The 17,988-nt window shown below is 41.9% G+C and overlaps 1 protein-coding gene across 4 annotated transcripts in view; it reads right to left on the reverse strand.

Moving 5' to 3' along the window:
• The window catches only part of RPS6KA2 (ribosomal protein S6 kinase A2), a 303,750-nt gene that overhangs the window by 112,219 nt on the left and 173,543 nt on the right, over nucleotides 1-17,988 (reverse strand). Inside the window, exon 1 of one of the 4 annotated variants that reach the window (XM_049800962.1) lies at nucleotides 16,644-16,730. The exons of the other annotated variants lie outside the window; for them this stretch is intronic. Within the exon in view, the coding sequence (XP_049656919.1) occupies nucleotides 16,644-16,646 (3 nt within the window). The 5' untranslated portion in view covers nucleotides 16,647-16,730. Of the gene's footprint in view, nucleotides 1-16,643; nucleotides 16,731-17,988 lie in introns of those variants that run through there. 4 annotated transcript variants of the gene reach the window in all.

Here is a 17,988-nt window from a genome sequence, read left to right on the forward strand (position 1 = left end):
TGGTGAAAACTGCAATGGTCTATGTGGAGTGGTGAGTAGATAGAGCTCATAAGAAACCTGTTGAAGCAAGGGGTTAAAAAAAGCAGAGCAAAAGCAGAACCATCTGGTCACAAAAAAAATACAAACAGTTGGCCAGCCTTACTCATACAGCAGCACTCTACAAATACTCAAACACATTTGTGAACTTTAACAGAAACAGTCTCAAAATGAGTCACACCATTACGGGACAAAGAACTTCACTATATTACTCTAAGCTACAATAAGTAAGAGCAGGAACATTTTCATCAACATCCTACTTGGCATGGTTTACAGGTGTGCCTTTCGCCTCTACATCTCAGAAGAGCTGTACGGTCCACTACCGATCGTTTCTGCTGGTGAACAGGCAAAAGAAGAACACTTGCTGCTCATTCCCCAAGGAACTAACTGCAAGTAAGTCTGGAACCAGTGCCTAGAAGAAATTATTGTTACTCCTAGAAGGATATGCGTTCTTGTTTCCTTCAGATGACCCTATGTCACCACTAAACAGGGTTATGCAGACTACATGCAACAGTAGGGGACAGTATACATTGCTGCATTTAAGAAAAAGAATATTCACTTCATACAGAAGCCTTTCCTATTTTACCCTTCCCTACAGCTCAAGTCCTGCTCCCAGGTCAGTAACGTGCCCTGGGCGCTCTGGTCTGAACCACTCGCAACCTCTCCGTGAGTGGTTTTGGGTGGCTCCCACCGGAGACCCTCCCGGCTGCTGCGGAACACCAGCACTCGCAGGGAAGCCCTAACGTGACGGTCCGAACGTGTCAGCAGCCCGTCGTTCATGCACTTCTGTTACAGGGTACAGACAGCCCCCATACGCCTCTGTGTCCCAGCTCGCCATCTGTGAAACGCAAGCGAGGCCATCTTCCTTCTTCACAGGGTTACTGGAGTATGAGGGCACTGCAGAGATTATGAAATGCTCAGATACTCTGATATTAGGCTCAGATAAGGCAGCAGGCAGACAAAAATTTGGGATACTATTCAAGAAATAGAAATACTTACAAAAGGGCTCCAGTTCCCTTATTGCTGTACTTAGCTGCTTCACAGACTAGAAAAAAAAAGTGCCTGATGTTTTACTAGTACATTTGAGTGTGAAATAAAAACTCCAGCTGCACTAGGAAGATAAACTGCTTAAGCAAAACATATTTGCAACCATTTCCTCACCGTTTCTCAAGTGATCCAAATAAAACACTGCTCACCGTAGCACTGTAAATGGCACCACAGCACAGTAATTAGAAAATACTGTAACAAAGCCCTGGTGCAACTGCATGGTGATTTTAAAGAACTGAATCATCTTTAATATGCATATTAAAGGAAAAATATCAGGTTTCATCTTGAAATGTGAGGCAGAGTGGGCAAAAGGCTGTAATAAGAGATAATCACATTACTGAAGTGTTGGATTAGTCAGTTCAGGAAAAATACCAGTCTGCTGTTTACAAATCACTTGTAGCGTTTGGTAATTATCATTTTCTCTCCGAGAGGAATACTAGCCTGCTAGCCCATTTTGCATCCTCCCGTTAATTAAATTAAGCATCAGCTAAGTGTTCAGCCAGCTTGTACTTCACAAACTGGAAGACTGTTGCCATTACGTTAGGAAAAAGCACATTGTGATGAGGTTCATTATCTCAGTGGCATTTTACAGGCAGAGTATTAATAGGGAAATGGACTAATGTGAGGTCATTATGGAATCAAGGCAAACACAAATTAGTTTTAATGCTACTGGTAACAGCTTGGAGTGTCAGTGAAGGCACTGAAAGAGACAGGGTGATGGAGCTGAATCAGGCAGAAAGAAGATGGCAAAAGGGAAATTTTACAGAGAAAAAATGACAAGATTTAGCAACAACACTGGACAGAGGAAGAAGATGTGGAGGGCGGAGAGAAAAGGGGGTTTCAAAAAGGACACCGGACTTACAGGACAAGGGCAACCGTCTGTGCCTATGCCAACAGAGCAGTAAACAGAGAAGACTGGAAGAAAAGAATTTGGACTTTACAAACCATCATAACTATCATATTAAACAACTTGAAATGCAACTTTTCTCCCTTTTATGCAGCAGCTTAATCCTGTTTAAATACCTAGCCATCTCCCTGTACTGAGGAGAGAGAGTGCAGGTATGCATGTACGTATTGGAGCGATCCGATGGGGAAGCTGGTAAGCAGCCCTGGTACGCTCAGAACTGCTCCCAAAAGAAGGGTGAGAGCGTGATGGGGAGCAGCTAAGGGCCCTGAGGGTCCAGTGTTACCCAGTAACTCAACTGGGCTGCCAAAACACAAGTGAATGCTGTGGATCCAGGCTCTGCTTATTTATGTAGACTTGGGTTTTAATTCTTTAACTTATACAAAAAGGACACAGATAAAATAAAATAAAGATACACAAAGTACCTGACAATACCTCATCTCAAGCTGGGCTCCAGTTTCATGGACAAATATTTAACAAGGGGTACTAGAACTGCATATTTATCTCTTCAGCTATGTACTTTATTACATCCATGGCTAAGATGCAGGTCATTATTTGCAGAAGTACGTATTGCAGTGCCTAAGGATTGTTACTATGCACAAATATCTGTCTAAACAGATTTTCTGCAGTCTACTGGAAATCTGGCCCAGGAAAAGGCTCATCACATTTTGTGATTTTGTGAACTACTAAGAAGCCTCTGTGAACTACTAAGAAGCCTCTAGTTTACTTCATGTCCCTCAAAGATTCACACAGTGGATCTCCAAGGAACAAACTGCTAACCGATTATCACACATTCTCTTTTCTGTGAAGGGAAAAATTGTTTACAATTACAATGTTATACAGTACTAAACAGAAGCATATATTATGTATATACACTGCACTGAAAAGATGTGTATTTTAGGAATGAGAATAAACAAAACGCAGAAAATCCATCTGGATGCAAAGAAACACCTTTGTAATGTTGTTTGGCAGACTGCCTCATTTCAAAGAGGTCAAACTGCTGCACCAGTCCTGCCCTTTTGCACCAATTTCCAACGTATAATGTGTTTTTGTATAACAAAAGTACTTGTGCTAAGTTTGAGGGTTCTCAGCTGACTGGGATCTTGATGAGCTTATCACTTGAGCTTTACAGCTGCAAAAATCAAAACCTTTGCATATAACATTGTAATGCCAAATTCCTAAATACCACCAGACAATTTTTTTTTAATTTTCATTATTATTTATAAAATAACTATATATAAGTGTGGAAAAGAGCCATTAAATGAATATGCTCAAATACAGAAATGGATCAACAACAATTCAGCCAAAGCTGATCCACAGCCTACCGAAGTCTGCAAGGATTTCCAGAGTAGGAGTCATCCAAACATATGTCTCTCTCCGAGGTAGCTGTCTAAACTTCTGTACAGCTGACAGAGAAAGGGGTGCCTTCAGGCTTTGATTTGTATTAGACAAAACCAGGCCTCTAAAACAGGACTTAGTGAATGTGTCCCTTTCTGCTGACTGTAAAGGAAAGCTATGCTGATGTGTTCAGATAGAGATTAATTCTCCCTTCCCACGTCCCTCTGACTCCTTTAGCATCAGATGGAGCATTTGAGCTTTTCAAAAGATGCACGCTGCATTTTACTGGATATTTCCAGGTCAGCCTTTGATCAACCCAACTTTTTCACTATGGATTTTCTACAGTCTCCATCAGACAATGTGAGATGCTCCCATCTTTCTGCCCTGACGGATACTTGTACCAACTATCGCAACATCCTTCTGCAGGGATGTTCTTACCCTGCCTTGATACTGCCGTGATCTGTCACCAGGAATCACAGAAATCAAGGCTCTTCTTGGACAGAAAACTGGAATTAAACCCACAACGCTGTGTCAGACATCATGCCAAACTTTCACACCAGGGAAAGCTTCAATAACTATGAGAAAATTCCAGTTTCTTCAGCCTCTTAATTCAAAATACATGTTACTCTTTAGCACAATCCTTGCAGTATTTGGCCCATTAGATCCCCTGACATGACTTAGAAGGCTGCCAAGACAACTTAAAACTGAGCACAATCACAGTGCTCACCACCACGTGCCTGCAGACTGCAAGACGTAGCTGTCAGCTGCCCTGCAGCCTTCTTACTCTGTTGTAGCCGTGTAAAGGGATGTTTACATCAAGTGCTCTTGGTTCTCATCTTCAGGCACTTTATTCACAAAAGCCCTATTGAAAGCAAAGGTACATGATGACGAAGGAAGGAAGTGGAAAGGAGCTCTTTTTGTTTAATCCATTTCCGTGCAGAAGCCTCTGCGGTCTTAAAGTATTGAGGATACCAGTTTTAGAGCAAATTCACTGCTCTAGCCTCCATTCTGCAAGGTTTTTTTTTAACGTATATGCAAACACGCAGAAGGTCAAACTGAGATCACCGAGTTCCTGCCAGGTATTTTTCATTGACCTGTGGCTATTTCAACATTTTCCTGTTCTGGCTGAAAACTGTTATAACAAATCCACATGGCATCTTAACAGGTAGAGGGTTTTTTAAAAATAAAAGATGATCCAAATAGCTTCACTGAAAATTATGATTGGCCTAGATTCAAACACATTTTCCTGACAACGTACGGCACATCTTCAGGGTGAAATCATGACGCAGAGAGATTTACTGTGAAACTCAATGATTCTGTGTTACAAGCAGCAAACCCTGAGCCCTGCTCTGTTCAGGCCTGCCAGCCTTGGCAGATATGTGGGACAGACTCCTGGCCCACTAAGGCAATCCAATCCCACAGGATAAGTGGACTCGGCAGTCCCCTTTACTGCACACTGTAGATGGACAAGGTGGCGAGAGAAGACCAACATGTATCTACTGTCCTACCTACCAAACAGACAGCTTTGCTCATACGTGATTACAGAACTACACCTACAAAAAGACCAGAGCACAGATAAAGATCATTATTACCTTTAAGCTATCAACAGCAAGGTGCAGAGTGCAACTTCATGACCTCTCCCCTAAGTGTATCCCCAACAAGCTGGAGGACTTAAAGGCTACTGTACAGTAAACTGTGCAAGATTGTTCCTATGCTCAGAGCAGCCCCAAAGCTGTTTGGGACTCCTGGAAGAGGCTAACCTTCCATTCAGAGAAAACTGAATGGGCACAGACTAAAGCAGTTCTTCCTGTTCTACTTTTAATGTTCATTTCAAATATAGCTTCAGTTAGTAACCTGAACAAAGACAAATGAACAGCAAAATACAATGCATAATCCAATTTTTTAATATCAAGCTAATAAAAGAAAAATGCTTTCTGATGTTCTATGTGGTGGATGCTATCACACTGATAGTCAAAATCACCAGCTGGCTCCACTGGGCTGCGATGCCAGTGAAATCCTTAATGCAGCTGGGAGACAAAATACTGAAGAAGAAACGAATGCAACAGTATAATCACTGAGCTTCTTTTTGCCACGTCAAAAAATCGGAAGCCCACTTGAACCCAGTAATCCTGTACGAAACACAGGATACCAAGCAACAGCTACTCCTGTTCCGTTACAGATAAGGCATTTATTGTGCTCCTCAGTGAATCCTAGGCAATTACGCCTGCAGTAGATTATAGGCTTTATACTGAGTCTTACTTTATGACCCTAGTCAACTAACCATATCTGCACCACTTGTTACTTTATCAATGTTTTATAAATAACAGCATAAAGACATCTGAATGGTAAGTGTAGTAATTCAATCAATCAGTAACAACAGGAAGCTAAAATTGATATTGTGGACAAAGGAAAACTAGACAATAAAATCAGAAGATGACAAGTGAAAGCCAAAGAGGAAAGCTGAAACCACACAAAAGTTTTACTTCAAAGAAGTGTTTAATCAAACACACAACTCCAGCACTCATTTGTTTTCCCTGTTTGCCCTGTCAGAAACTATGAGCAATGCCACAGTTTTTCCAAGAAGCCATGGGAGGTAAAGTTTCTGTAATTTAAGCCAATACCATAAAGAAAAAAAATCTTTAATGTAAAACACAGCGAAAAGCTGATTATGAAATTGCCACAAATTTTGCATTGTTTATATTCTTCAAGTTATTTACATTTAAAACTGTTCTTTTTCACTGCTACCCAGCAGGCTCCCACTGTGCCAAAGCAGAGTTCCAGTTTGCTTTGTTAAAGACTCAGTTTTCTCAAAAACATTATTTTTGGAATGTGTTTTTTCTGATTGGTTTTCAATGTTCAAAATGTTTCTTTACCCACAAAGGCTGAGTAAATTGACATCTGCTATCCTTGAACTTTATCCAGACCTTATAACTGAAACTTTTTGTACAGGGCAATATCAAACTCTTTGCTCCTCATAAAACTCCTTATGCTTGTGAAGATACACGTGGATGTCATCAGTGAGTTTGCATTAAGCTATGTTACTGGATCCATCTGAAAAGTAAAGTAACATAAGAACTACAGCCCTGCACAGCTGCAATATCTAAACTTCCAGTTATATGAAGTATTACGTAAAGCTGGGTGACACATAACACTGCTGTGTAAATAGTCTTCATTTGGAAGTAAGAGTAAAGATAAGTAAAAATTCGCATCAGCTTCTCATTTCCGTAACTACTTCTATGCCAATGAGCTGTAACTGCATGTTTTAAGGACACTGAAGGTTGATTAGGTGCATTTATAACTAAGATTCCTGGAACTGCAGAGAGCAGAAGAGCCATCTAGGCTGTTTTTCTCACATACTGAAAATGGATCCAGCCTTTTGTACACAGGCTGCGAGTTGACTCAGGGTGATGTAGACCAAACATGAGAAGTATTATAGGAAACATATTACTTCCAATTCTTAAGAAGAAAAAAATATATGATATATGTATACATGTATATACTGGGTTTCATCTGGAGGAAAATCAGAAGAAAATTATTTTTAATTTTTATAAAAGTTCATCTAAAGACCTAAGGAATCCATCACGTACTAAATGGTGCGTATCAGCCAAGTTAGCTACTGAACACCTCTTGCTCAGCAGTCACCAATGAAAGGCACGTAATCCCTTGCAGTATTTTCTTCACCAACAAACAAGCAAACCAGGTTCCTCCTCCCTGCCCTACCTGAAAACCTCCTGCCTTCCTTCCAGTCATCCCATCTCAAAAATTTGGGTTGTAAGCTGAGTCTGGGAGAGTACCGAGAGGAGCAGCAGGTCTGGGCTGGGCGGGAGCCGGGGTGGGATGCAGCTGCAGGACCCCAGGAGCCGTGCCAGCATCAGGCAGGGCACAACAGGGAGACGAGCGGAGCAGCCGCCCCTCAGCCCGCTGGCAGCTCCCCAACCCCGCAGAGGCATCACCTCAAATAGGTCTCCAGCTGCTCTGCGCTCGGGAAGTCGTAACCAGCCTCTTATATCCCAACTTGAAACCGTGCCGCAGGCGAGCGAGGTTGCGGCTCACGTAACGTATACCACCCCAGAGAAGCAGCATCAATGAAAGGAGCCAGGATGTGCTGTAATTGCGGTCAGCTCTGGGAGAGAAGTCAGGCAAAACACAGGGGGCACGTTCCAGCAGCACGGCCTCGAAGCGGTGACGGAAGGGTTTGGGTTGTGAAGAGTCCCACTAAACAAAGCCGACGTAATCCCCCAGCCCGCTGCAGCCACATGCCTGTTCAATGCTGCAGGGTGATCCCTGGGCTATTATAAATGCCACAGAAATCCTGAGCAAAGGCAACAAACAGGTTTGTAACCCCCGTGAACGCTGCAGGCAGGTACCAGGGCAGCTCTCGAACTTGGTCTTGGAACCACCTCCCAGCCCACCCTGGGACTTGGGGAAAACCAGTTACACTGCTGGCCTAAACTGGGGCTGTTACCCACCTTCTAATCTGTGCACGGAAACCGCAAGCCCTAAACCAAGCCTGTTATAATATCCACCTACACTAATTAGCTGATTATGCGAGACTGGAGACATTCACCCAACCTAAATTATGGATAAAGTCAAGAGCAATAAACCTAATCACAGCACGAAAGATTCAGGAAAATCCTTCCCTGGCAAGGGCAGGGAAACACCGGTACAGATGCCACTTAACATGTAACCAGCTTGTACCCTACCTCCCTTCAACTGCCTCCTTTTTATTTTATCTTATCTGATATTACACTTTTGTGGGTGGGTTTCAAGTCCCCACAGTGCGTACACGCGGCTGTAAATACAACAAATACTATTAACAAATGATTTATACCAGATATTCAGGATCCACCTCACGAATATAGGGCTCTGATCTAAAAAACCCCTCACTTTATTAATAGGCATAATTCTGACTTATATTGTTAGCTCCATCACTGGCAATGTAAGTAGATGTTTGAGAAGAAACTGCTCTTGTAATAATTTTGCAGGATCAGGCCCTAAAAACAGAGGATGCAGATGGTGAACACAAGATGCACACAGAGTGAAAACAGCTCTCGCTTTCCATGGTGGCAGAATGCCAGTTAGTTAGAGCCTGCTGATGACGGTACAAGAAGAGGAGGAACTGTCATGCATATGTGCCAAATTTACTCATTTAAAAAGTGAATTGGGCATCACCGTCTGTTGCAACTAATCAACAAAATGAGACAAGTGGGGCAACAAATTATGCCCCTTTTAATCAACTAGCACTGTCACCTCCTTTGTAAACAGGGAGAGTTTCTAAATTTGTTTTTGGTAGGTTTCAAGCAGTAAAAGAAGATGGAAACATCCTGTTAACAAACTACTGGCTCAATTCAAAGACCATCAAAGGCCTCTCCACAGACTTTAGGTCAGGATCAAAATGCATAAATAGCATCACTCCATGAAGGACAGTCGAGCACGAAGAGAAGATTCGTCACTTGGGTTTTAAAAGTTGAGAAAAGAATAAATTATTAGAACCTGATTGTGGATTTCCAACAGTGTGACAACACTATATTGATCAAGGCATAAAGGTTTGAAGAGTTATGCCTTTATTTTACTTGCTCCTTGGCTGCATCAGTCAAGACAAGTGTTGTAGATAGTGTTGTATTATCTCACCTCTTGTAAAAAGGAATAGAAGGAAAACCCAGAATTCCACCAGCTTATCTCCCTTCAGAATGCAAGTCTTCTCTGAAAAAGATAAATCATACCGACTTTTTCTGTATTCAGACAGTGGCACCTGGACCACGTACTCCAGATGTGAAAGTATGCAGGGGGAAAATCTGAGTGCTCCTGATACACCATCCCAGCCAGAAGAGCTCCAACACTATACCCATTCATATTTTAGCACTCCTCAGTGCAAAAAAGCTCAGTTCCAGAATATAATGCTACACAAAGAGCAACCATAAACAAACTGGATTCAAAACAATCCCTGGAAGTGACCTACATATTTAAAGAAAGTTTTCCTAAAGTGATACAGGTCTGAACACATGATCATTTAAACAAAAAAAGCCCAAACCCCAGATACATAGAAAATACCTATGAAAATCTAGGTTTTCATCCAGATTTGAAAGCATCTTAACAGGTTGCCAGCAGATGTTGCAGGCTCTACAAAAATCTTTCTATAATATAGATCTTTATCAAACCCAGTAATTCAAAACTACTTCAACTGAAAGCCAAATGAGAAGCTGCACGGTTCACCTGCTTTATGAAATACTCAGAGCCTTCACTAATCCAGTTGAAACAATTTGCCAAACAAAACTACTTGACTACAGAGGGTGAATACACAATCTTCGCTTATAAACGCATTAAGGTAACTGCCTGAGGAACAGCCCAGCATTGCATTAGTCCTGCAGTGTCCTGCCATTTTTGCCTTCCCTCTCTGTGAGAGGGGAATTAAATTCTCTTCAGAGTTTCTGCTGCCATTGAAAAACATTTCAACAATCCAAATACAGGATTTACTCCACTGACCACTAATGCCAAAGGCCCCAAAACCACTTACTCTGAAAGAAGATGAGTTTTGCAATTTGTATCTGCATCTATAAAGCAATGAAAAATTGATGGTTTCCTTTTGACTGCCATAGAAAGGGCTGCTTTGTACATTTCTTTCCTCAGGGAATCCATTGCTATAATTTTCCATTGGAGAGTTTCTGTATTCCTGCATTGCTAAAGTGACCGCAATACTGACCTATTTTGGGTCATCAAAAACCTAGGATTAATCACATGTCTAAAACTAAACAAAAAAATTTAATTGTTACATGAATTTACTTGCTTAATTATCTGTAACTATTTCTATCAAACACTATGCAGCGTTCTTCAAAATGCTGAAACACACAGGCTGTAACTTCTGCATTTTTTCATCTATAACAAATAAAAAAAGAGTAATCCACATTTCATTCTTCTGTATTGTTATTATCAAGAGCATCGGCACTGTGAACATCATCCACTGCTGGACGTCAAAGTAACAACAGAAACATTAATCTAGTCTCAGAAACCCCTGCAAGTTGGGTAAGTATTAACCTCGCACGCTGTGAGGTTAAGCTGCTTGCCTATGGTCACACAGTGAATTTGACAGGACCACGAATAAAGCCCCACATTTCCTGATTTCCCAGCCCTATCACAAGACAACATTGATGGAATTGCTAAATTTTAATTGAATGGTCTGTACAATCCGTATTTCTAAATCTCCAGAGTTCGTAACAGGAGGTATTAATGTTTTACTTTGGGTTCAAAAGTACAAAGTACACTAAAAGCTGGTTTTAGTTTAATGGAAATGAAATGGTCCATCTCGAAACACCGTGCTGTTTAGAGCATGCTAATGCTTGTGGAACCGTCTGGAAATGTGAGGTATGCAGCTCTCAAGTTTGATTACTCATGTCATCAGAGCCGGCAATGCAGCGCTCGGATCAGCTTGCACGGGGCTGCCGGGGCCGTTTCCATCCCGCTCCTCTTTACGTAAGGCAGGTGTAACCTTGACTGTGCCCTCGCTGGCACAGCTCCCTTGAAATGCCACAAGGAGAGGTCAGCCCCACTAGATTTTATAGACCTTCGGCGTATGCTCCCTAGGTGGGACAAGTACCCAGCGTGTGTTAGCCCGGGGGTTACCTACCCTGCATTCAAAGGCTATTCTGGTTTCCAAAAGATCGAAGAGCAGCTCGTTAGAGGAACTGTTATAGGATTCAACTGCCCGTTCCCCAGTCCCATTTCTGCTGATACAAGTGTGCACCCAACACGCCTCTCTGGAGGAACCCCAAATTCTCTTTTGTCAGAGGTTGCAAGAGCTCCCAAATGTGGAGAGCCAGGATGAGCTGCAGGTACCCAGCCTTTGGAAATTCATCATTTGCAAAGGTCACAGAAGCAACACGGAGAAGCACGCGTGCTTCAGACCACGATACAGGTGGACAATCCTTTCTGTGTCCAGAAACTAGCACCAGTACTCATCCAAAAACAAAGCCTACCATTCCAGAAAGTTTTGCACATGCAAAATACAATTTCAAAATTTATTTTTCACTTCATTGTGCCTTCATCTCTCTTGCTAACTGACTATCCCTTCCCCACCTTTTAATAAAAACTTTTCCCCTGACTTGCATCCTTTATTGGTCTTTCAGATCTTACTGGTCCTAGCCATTTTTGTGGGTTAAACAACATCTGCTCGGATAATTAGAAGAGAAGAGATTAACAAGTCAGAGAACAGTCATTACCTGCAGACATTCTGAAAATAGCCATCTCCACAAATCCAACAGACAGAGCCTTCAATTACAGTAATCCTAGAGGTAGACAGTATTTGCATAGAAAGAGTATTTTAATCTTATAAGTAGGAGCCACAGTGAAACAGGTTTCTCTGTTTCCAAAAATGTCAATTCCAGTGTTTCAGGAAACAAACAGTGAAATTGGTGCTTGCAACGTCACTAAATGTGGATTGAGTCATGCTTCTAGTGATTAACCAATTCTAGAATAAGGAACTACTTAGCACAAGGGAAAGAAAACAAAAAACATTTAGCCAGTAACAGCTTCAGCTCTCACTGACAATCACCGCTTCATGAACTTCTGGAACTACTTGCATGTACGACAGCATACATGTGTTTAATATCAGAGGCAGAGGCATCCAGTTATCCCAGCTACTTGCTTAATTCTAAAAGAAAGACATGCTTTCTTGAAGAACTTCAGCTCAACTGTAATGTAAGAACACATTTGAACCTCTAATAGACTTCATCTTGTTTCATTTGTAATTTAAAGAATGTGTTGGAAACTTCATTTAACTATCTTGGATTTTGTTACAAAGTTCACTTGATATATATGCAGAAAAGTAGAACCAGATTTTTTTTTTATTCAAGCATGTTTTGAGAACAGTTTTTGAGTTAGGGTTTTATAATAGATCTTCAAAAGATGCCATAAAAACTCATTTTCCCTCATTTTTAAAAATTCTATTTTCATCTTAGTTTGAAGGTAAGTTTAAAAAAATTAAGATGTTGCTTTTCAAGAACATCCCAAGACAAAATCTGAAAAAATTATATACAAAAAGTGTGATATAGTTTTCAAGCAAAAATTCTAGGGAAGTGTTTATAAACTTAAAGCAACTTTTTAAAGCTGTTACAAACATTATGACTTGGTGACTTAACCCCCGCCTCCCAGTTAAATAAAAAAAAGTCTGCATGGAAAATCATGTTTGCTAGGTAGCTGTAATTTAAGTCAGGTATTGTACGAGTATAAACAGTAACAGGAGGAGACGTGGGTAAGGCTGAGATGGAAGGCACACATACCCACAAAATCTTCCAGGCCCGTTGTTACCTCAACTGACATCATTTCATAGCATCTCTCTCTACATGGGGAACAGCACAAGACAGACCAATTCATTCCCAGATTAGAAAAATAAACCTGGACCGAAGCACTTGCCCTGCCAGAGACCAGACTGGTCATGGCGCTGGAGACACCCGAGGTCTCACAGTGTCATCCGGATCGTGCCAGTGACTGAACGCTTGCCTTGGGAAAGAGGGAGCAAACTGTGCGACCCTGTAGGCAGCCACCTAGCCACTTGAGGAAAGCCCTACCGTCAGGGAGACTGGTACCTCGTATGGACTTTAAAAAGGGAAATCTTAAAGACCTTGGTAAATTGCAAATTCTTGGAAAATTTTGTGACAGCAGCTTGGACATGTCAATGCACCCATTTAAAATAAATGAAATACACTGACCAGAATGTGACACACTTCTTTCAAGAGTCACGGCCCTCATAAACTTGTATACAGGGGTTTTCCCACAGAACTGATGTGGGTTTGATAGCCACCACAGAAAGTACTGGTGCTCTCTTTCCTCCCCAGGACCAAACATGAGAACAGATTCGGAGCCTCCTCGTCCCCAGCTGAACAAGCCTGTCAGAGCTGTGGAATGACTGCCGGGGATGGCAGGACCATGCTCTGCTCCCTCATCCTCAGTCAAGCAGAACATCCCTTTCCAGCCTGTTTGCTCCCTCTTGGGCAGGGGCGAGCCCTGCTAGCGCAGCGGAGAGGCAGAGCGCTGATCAAGGAAAGCAAAGCGAGCTGTAAAGGGCAAATACGTACTACAAGGGGTGCCATCTGGCAACAGTATAAGGAAAAAAAGCATTAAGTGGCTTTTATAAACCAGTACCATAAAACCCCTGTATAAAGGCAGCTAAGGACGCCATCTCTCCCAGCCGGAGGTGCCGCTGGCCGAGCACTGCAAAAAGACCAAAATTAAGGTTACGCAATGCCTCGCATTAGGCCCAAAGTGAACAAAGTCAGGACTCGCATTTTGACAGCAACGCAAACCAACCAAAGCTCGTGCCGCTGGGTAGAACCCCTGAGCTCCTTGCCATGGCCGTGGCGGACTGGGATGGATGGGACACGAGCAGGGGCTGCCTCGGCCCCAGGAGCCCCAGGAGGCGCAGGCTGTGCCAGGACACACAGGGACCTCCCAGCCCGGTCCCCTCCAGAAGCAGGTCCTCCACGGTCCAGCTTATAGCGTGGGCTCACCACAGTGAGTAAGGCCCAGCGCCGTCAGGGAATTCAGGCCTGGACTGAAGCCAGTCAACAACTTCAACGCATTTTCAGTCAGACCATTGTAGCTCTCTCTGCGGCCGTTAAAATCTCTGTCTCCCTGATCACCACCACCTCCTTCTGGCTTCTTGGCTGGAGGTAAACCTGCACTGTCCCTGACTTTTAAGGACTACAGGAACCTAAGACGAACACATTCATTCACTTCACACACACCCGGTGTTTTCCAAACAATCCTGAAGGTTGAGGAGCTGGCAAGTGGACGTTCTGCTGCTTACGTTCACCACAAAATCCAGTGACCGCAGTTATCCTGTTCACTTTCCAACACAGAGATGCTCAGCCTTAGTAACAGGGCCACTTACTGCCCCGAGGGCTGTGTGCTACAGGTCTCCAGCCATGGAGGAAAGTACCAAGGAAGCTCACAGATGTGGAGGTGCTTTGAAAAAAAGGCTTATGCAAGAAGTAATTCACAGAATTCACCGACCCTTGAAACCCACGGAACCAAATTACTTCTAAACATACTTCTTTCATCTTTTTTTTTGCTTATTCTTGTTTAATTTTCCCATCAAATAAGTCGGTTGGCCACGTGCAGCCTCTGCTACTGTTACGGCAGTCGGTGCTGGGGAGCCTGTGGTCCATCCAGCCTGGCTTAATGGGTGCTGTTGCCTTGATACTACAGCACCTTCCACATCAGCAACCAAATCTCCCTCCTGTTACAGTCTGCCATGACGAGGAGCTTTCAACTCCCAAAGAACTGTCATTCCCCCTCTCCCTCAACCCAGGATAACTCCAGTTCCAGATAATCAAGCTGTCAATCAGTAGAGCTGTGGAAATACTGCCATTTTCAGAAGTGCTCACAATGGCTTTCCCAGGGGAAACTCCATCTTCCAAAACTGATGTCAAGGCCAGCACCAAACGTACATATGGTACATTCCCTGGTGGACATCTTCAACTCTCAGTCACAGTCAACATGCGGTTCAGATCCCTCTAAGAAAAGGGGGAAGTCAGGCAACTTTGTTATAGGAAGGAATCTGGCACAACACTGGTTTCTATGAGTATTAATTGAGCTTTTGATTTTTCCTATGAGTAATATAATATGCAGAAAATAATACACAAGCAGATAGCAAGGCATAATGCACATCTGAAGAATATTATTTTCTACATTTTGCTACAAGTATAGTTATAAAAAGTGCACAATGCCGTAATACTTTGGTTTTACCTGTTGTAGTCAATCACTAGCAAACTGATCCATCTTTACTCCTAGCAGAATTAAAGATTTTGGTAAACTTCAGTAAAGTAACATTTAAATAAGATGCAAATGCCAATTTCATAGTCGCTTTCTCTATAAGGAATTGAATTTAAGACCAAAAGAAAAAAAAAAAAAGGCTAATTAAAAAACTTCTACTGAGTTTTAAAAGCTCTATGCAGTTACTTCACATGATTGCTCATAAATTCAATAAAGCCCTAAAGATTACTCACATCTAGCAGCATTATCATCAAGGGCAAAGTAACTTTCTTTTTCCTCTTACAGAGAAAATGGACTTTTATTATGCTGCTAATCACACCTACACATTGAGTACCCATCAGTGTTAGAAGCTGAAAGCTATGAGTAAGTTTTATTTCTCATTTTTAGAAGATGACAATCTTTTCAGATCGCTCCCTCAGACTTTAGAACTGGGGCGATGATGTTCCTAACGGTATCTATTAGTTCAGTATCAAGTGCCCTTAGGATCTTGTAAAGTATCTTTTTATTTAAAATTACATCCAATCTCAAATATACATCGAATAAGAATTTCTAATTACAAGTGAAATTTCAAAAATGGAATCTTACATATAAAATCCACAGTGTTATATTTCAGGATCATTCATATGGGCCACTAGCATTTCTAACATGAAATGAAATTCACCACTGAAAATTTCTACTCCAATTCCAGAAATATATTAAAGAAATTAGAAGATCTATTAGATTCCTCGTAGTATAAGAATAAAAATATTAACATTTGAATCTGTAATTTTCATCATGGATAAAACTAAAAGGAAGGGAACTCTTTGCTTTTTAGACCTGTATGATGCCTCTTAACCATTTACAATCCTTGGCCTCATTTTTCACCCACCAATGTTGGCATAAAACATTCCATAGCAGGCAGCTACCTTTCCCAGAGGAAATTCCTCATATATCCCCCAAATTTGTTCTTAATATTTACTATCAACATTCCTTACGTGCTGTCATAAATGCTAGGTGACTTTCAAAAGTTGCCAAGACTGAAAGAACATCACTTGCAAAGCAGAACAGTCCTCAAGCTCTTCTGCAACTGTGGCAGCCCCCAACAGCACCATGCACAGCCTTAACATATCGAGCAATATTCAAGCAAGCTACTGATGACAACAGTGTTAGGATGCAGAGGGTGCAAATGAAAACATTTGTTTCCTTATTCTTAACCATCTACCCTTTCCTGAGAATACTATCTAAACATGCCAGTTGTCCTTTTTTACTGAGGTTTTAATCGTCTTATTCATTCTCTTAAGATCAAGTATGCAAGTGTTCCCCACATCCGCTCTAATATTTTCCTTTCTGTGTCATGTGCATTGTGTTCTGGAAAAGTGTCAAGATTTAGTTAGTAGCAACTGACGTACAGGAGGAATTACTGACAGAATTAGCATTTCACTAGTAAAAAATAAGGAGTATATCAAACACCTACTTTGTGGGGGAAAAAAAAAAAGGGAAAACAAAACTGCCCATCATTAGGGTTACCAGCTGCTGAGCACGTTCCTTTTTAGTTTGCTCAGTTTTTTCTTACCATTTCCTTGTACTCCCTTGTCTGCCATTGTGCCTGTCTGTCTTGTCATATTTTCCACCGACATGTGTGTGTCTGGCAAGATCCCTGGGCATGGTCATCTTTTGTCCCCTGTGGAGTGCCAGAGCAGAGGACCATGGCTCCTGGCCAGGGATGCTGTTCGTTTCGGCAATACGTACAATAAGCAATAACAACGCTGGAAAATTCCACTCGCATTTGATGTAACTAGTGACTATTAGTCTTCTGTGTTTCTACTTGTCTTCTGTCCCTAGGCAAAATCCTGCCCAAACTCCACAGTGGTACCCATCAGTGTGCAGCTGAGGGGAGCGGGAAGGGAGAAGGTCCCTACAAGGAACCTGGGAGGATGGAGAACTTCTTGCTTATTCCCATCAAATGTCCTGGGCAACCCGTTGGTGTTTTGCCAGGCCCCTGATCATAGGAATTTGACCCCATCATTGTGCTGAATGATTTAACTTGCTTAGGAGTTCACTGGGAGCTGATAATCTGCCAATCATGACTGATCTAAAACTGGAAAATGGTCATGCACATTTTAAAAATAGTCTGTTTATCACACCATATATATTGATTATCTTTTGGAAGCATTTCAAGAGACATCATTCTGGAAGTCAATCTAAAATAAATATGACCTGAATTTATCCAGAACAGGTTGGATGAAGCCCTGGTACTAGGCACCTAGCTTTTTTTTTTTCCTATACCAAATTGCACACAGTTAAACAATATATAACTGTCTACATATTAATATTACAGCCTCCTAGCACCTATGAATCATTAAACAGAATTTTAATGTGGCTTATTTCACATGTGTGCATTGACATTTGGAAAAGTTCAGTTTCCATTCTCTGAGTACTGAAACGCCCTAAAGTTGTATCACTAAAGTGGCCTGGTATATGCACTGAACTAACCCCAGCCATCTACCTGTGACCTGCCGGAAAGACAAACAAATGATGTCATGCAGTAATAAACAGACTGCAGAAAGCTGAAGCATGAACAGAAGTATGATTGAAAACACCATGAAAGAGAAGATGCAGATCTGCAGCCCTACTGCTAATAATGATCTGTTGTTCAACCTCAGTGTCTGGCAGCAAACCCACTACTGCAAATTTTACCCGACTGAAGCTGGGGCACGGAAGACACATTTGGCTTTGGAACCAAGTTTCAGATCATTCAGTGCATGAGAAAGGCTGTCAACCTTTGATTTCCATATAAAGGCAACTGATTGCTAATTATTGTGTAAATGATTTTTTTCTTAGGGTTGATTGCTGCCACTCTTTACTGCTACAACCCGAAGAAGCCAGGTTCTTCTGTTTAATATTTGAACCTATTTACA

Source organism: Accipiter gentilis, chromosome 5, assembly GCF_929443795.1.
Source record: "Accipiter gentilis chromosome 5, bAccGen1.1, whole genome shotgun sequence".
Classification (NCBI taxonomy): domain Eukaryota; kingdom Metazoa; phylum Chordata; class Aves; order Accipitriformes; family Accipitridae; genus Astur; species Astur gentilis.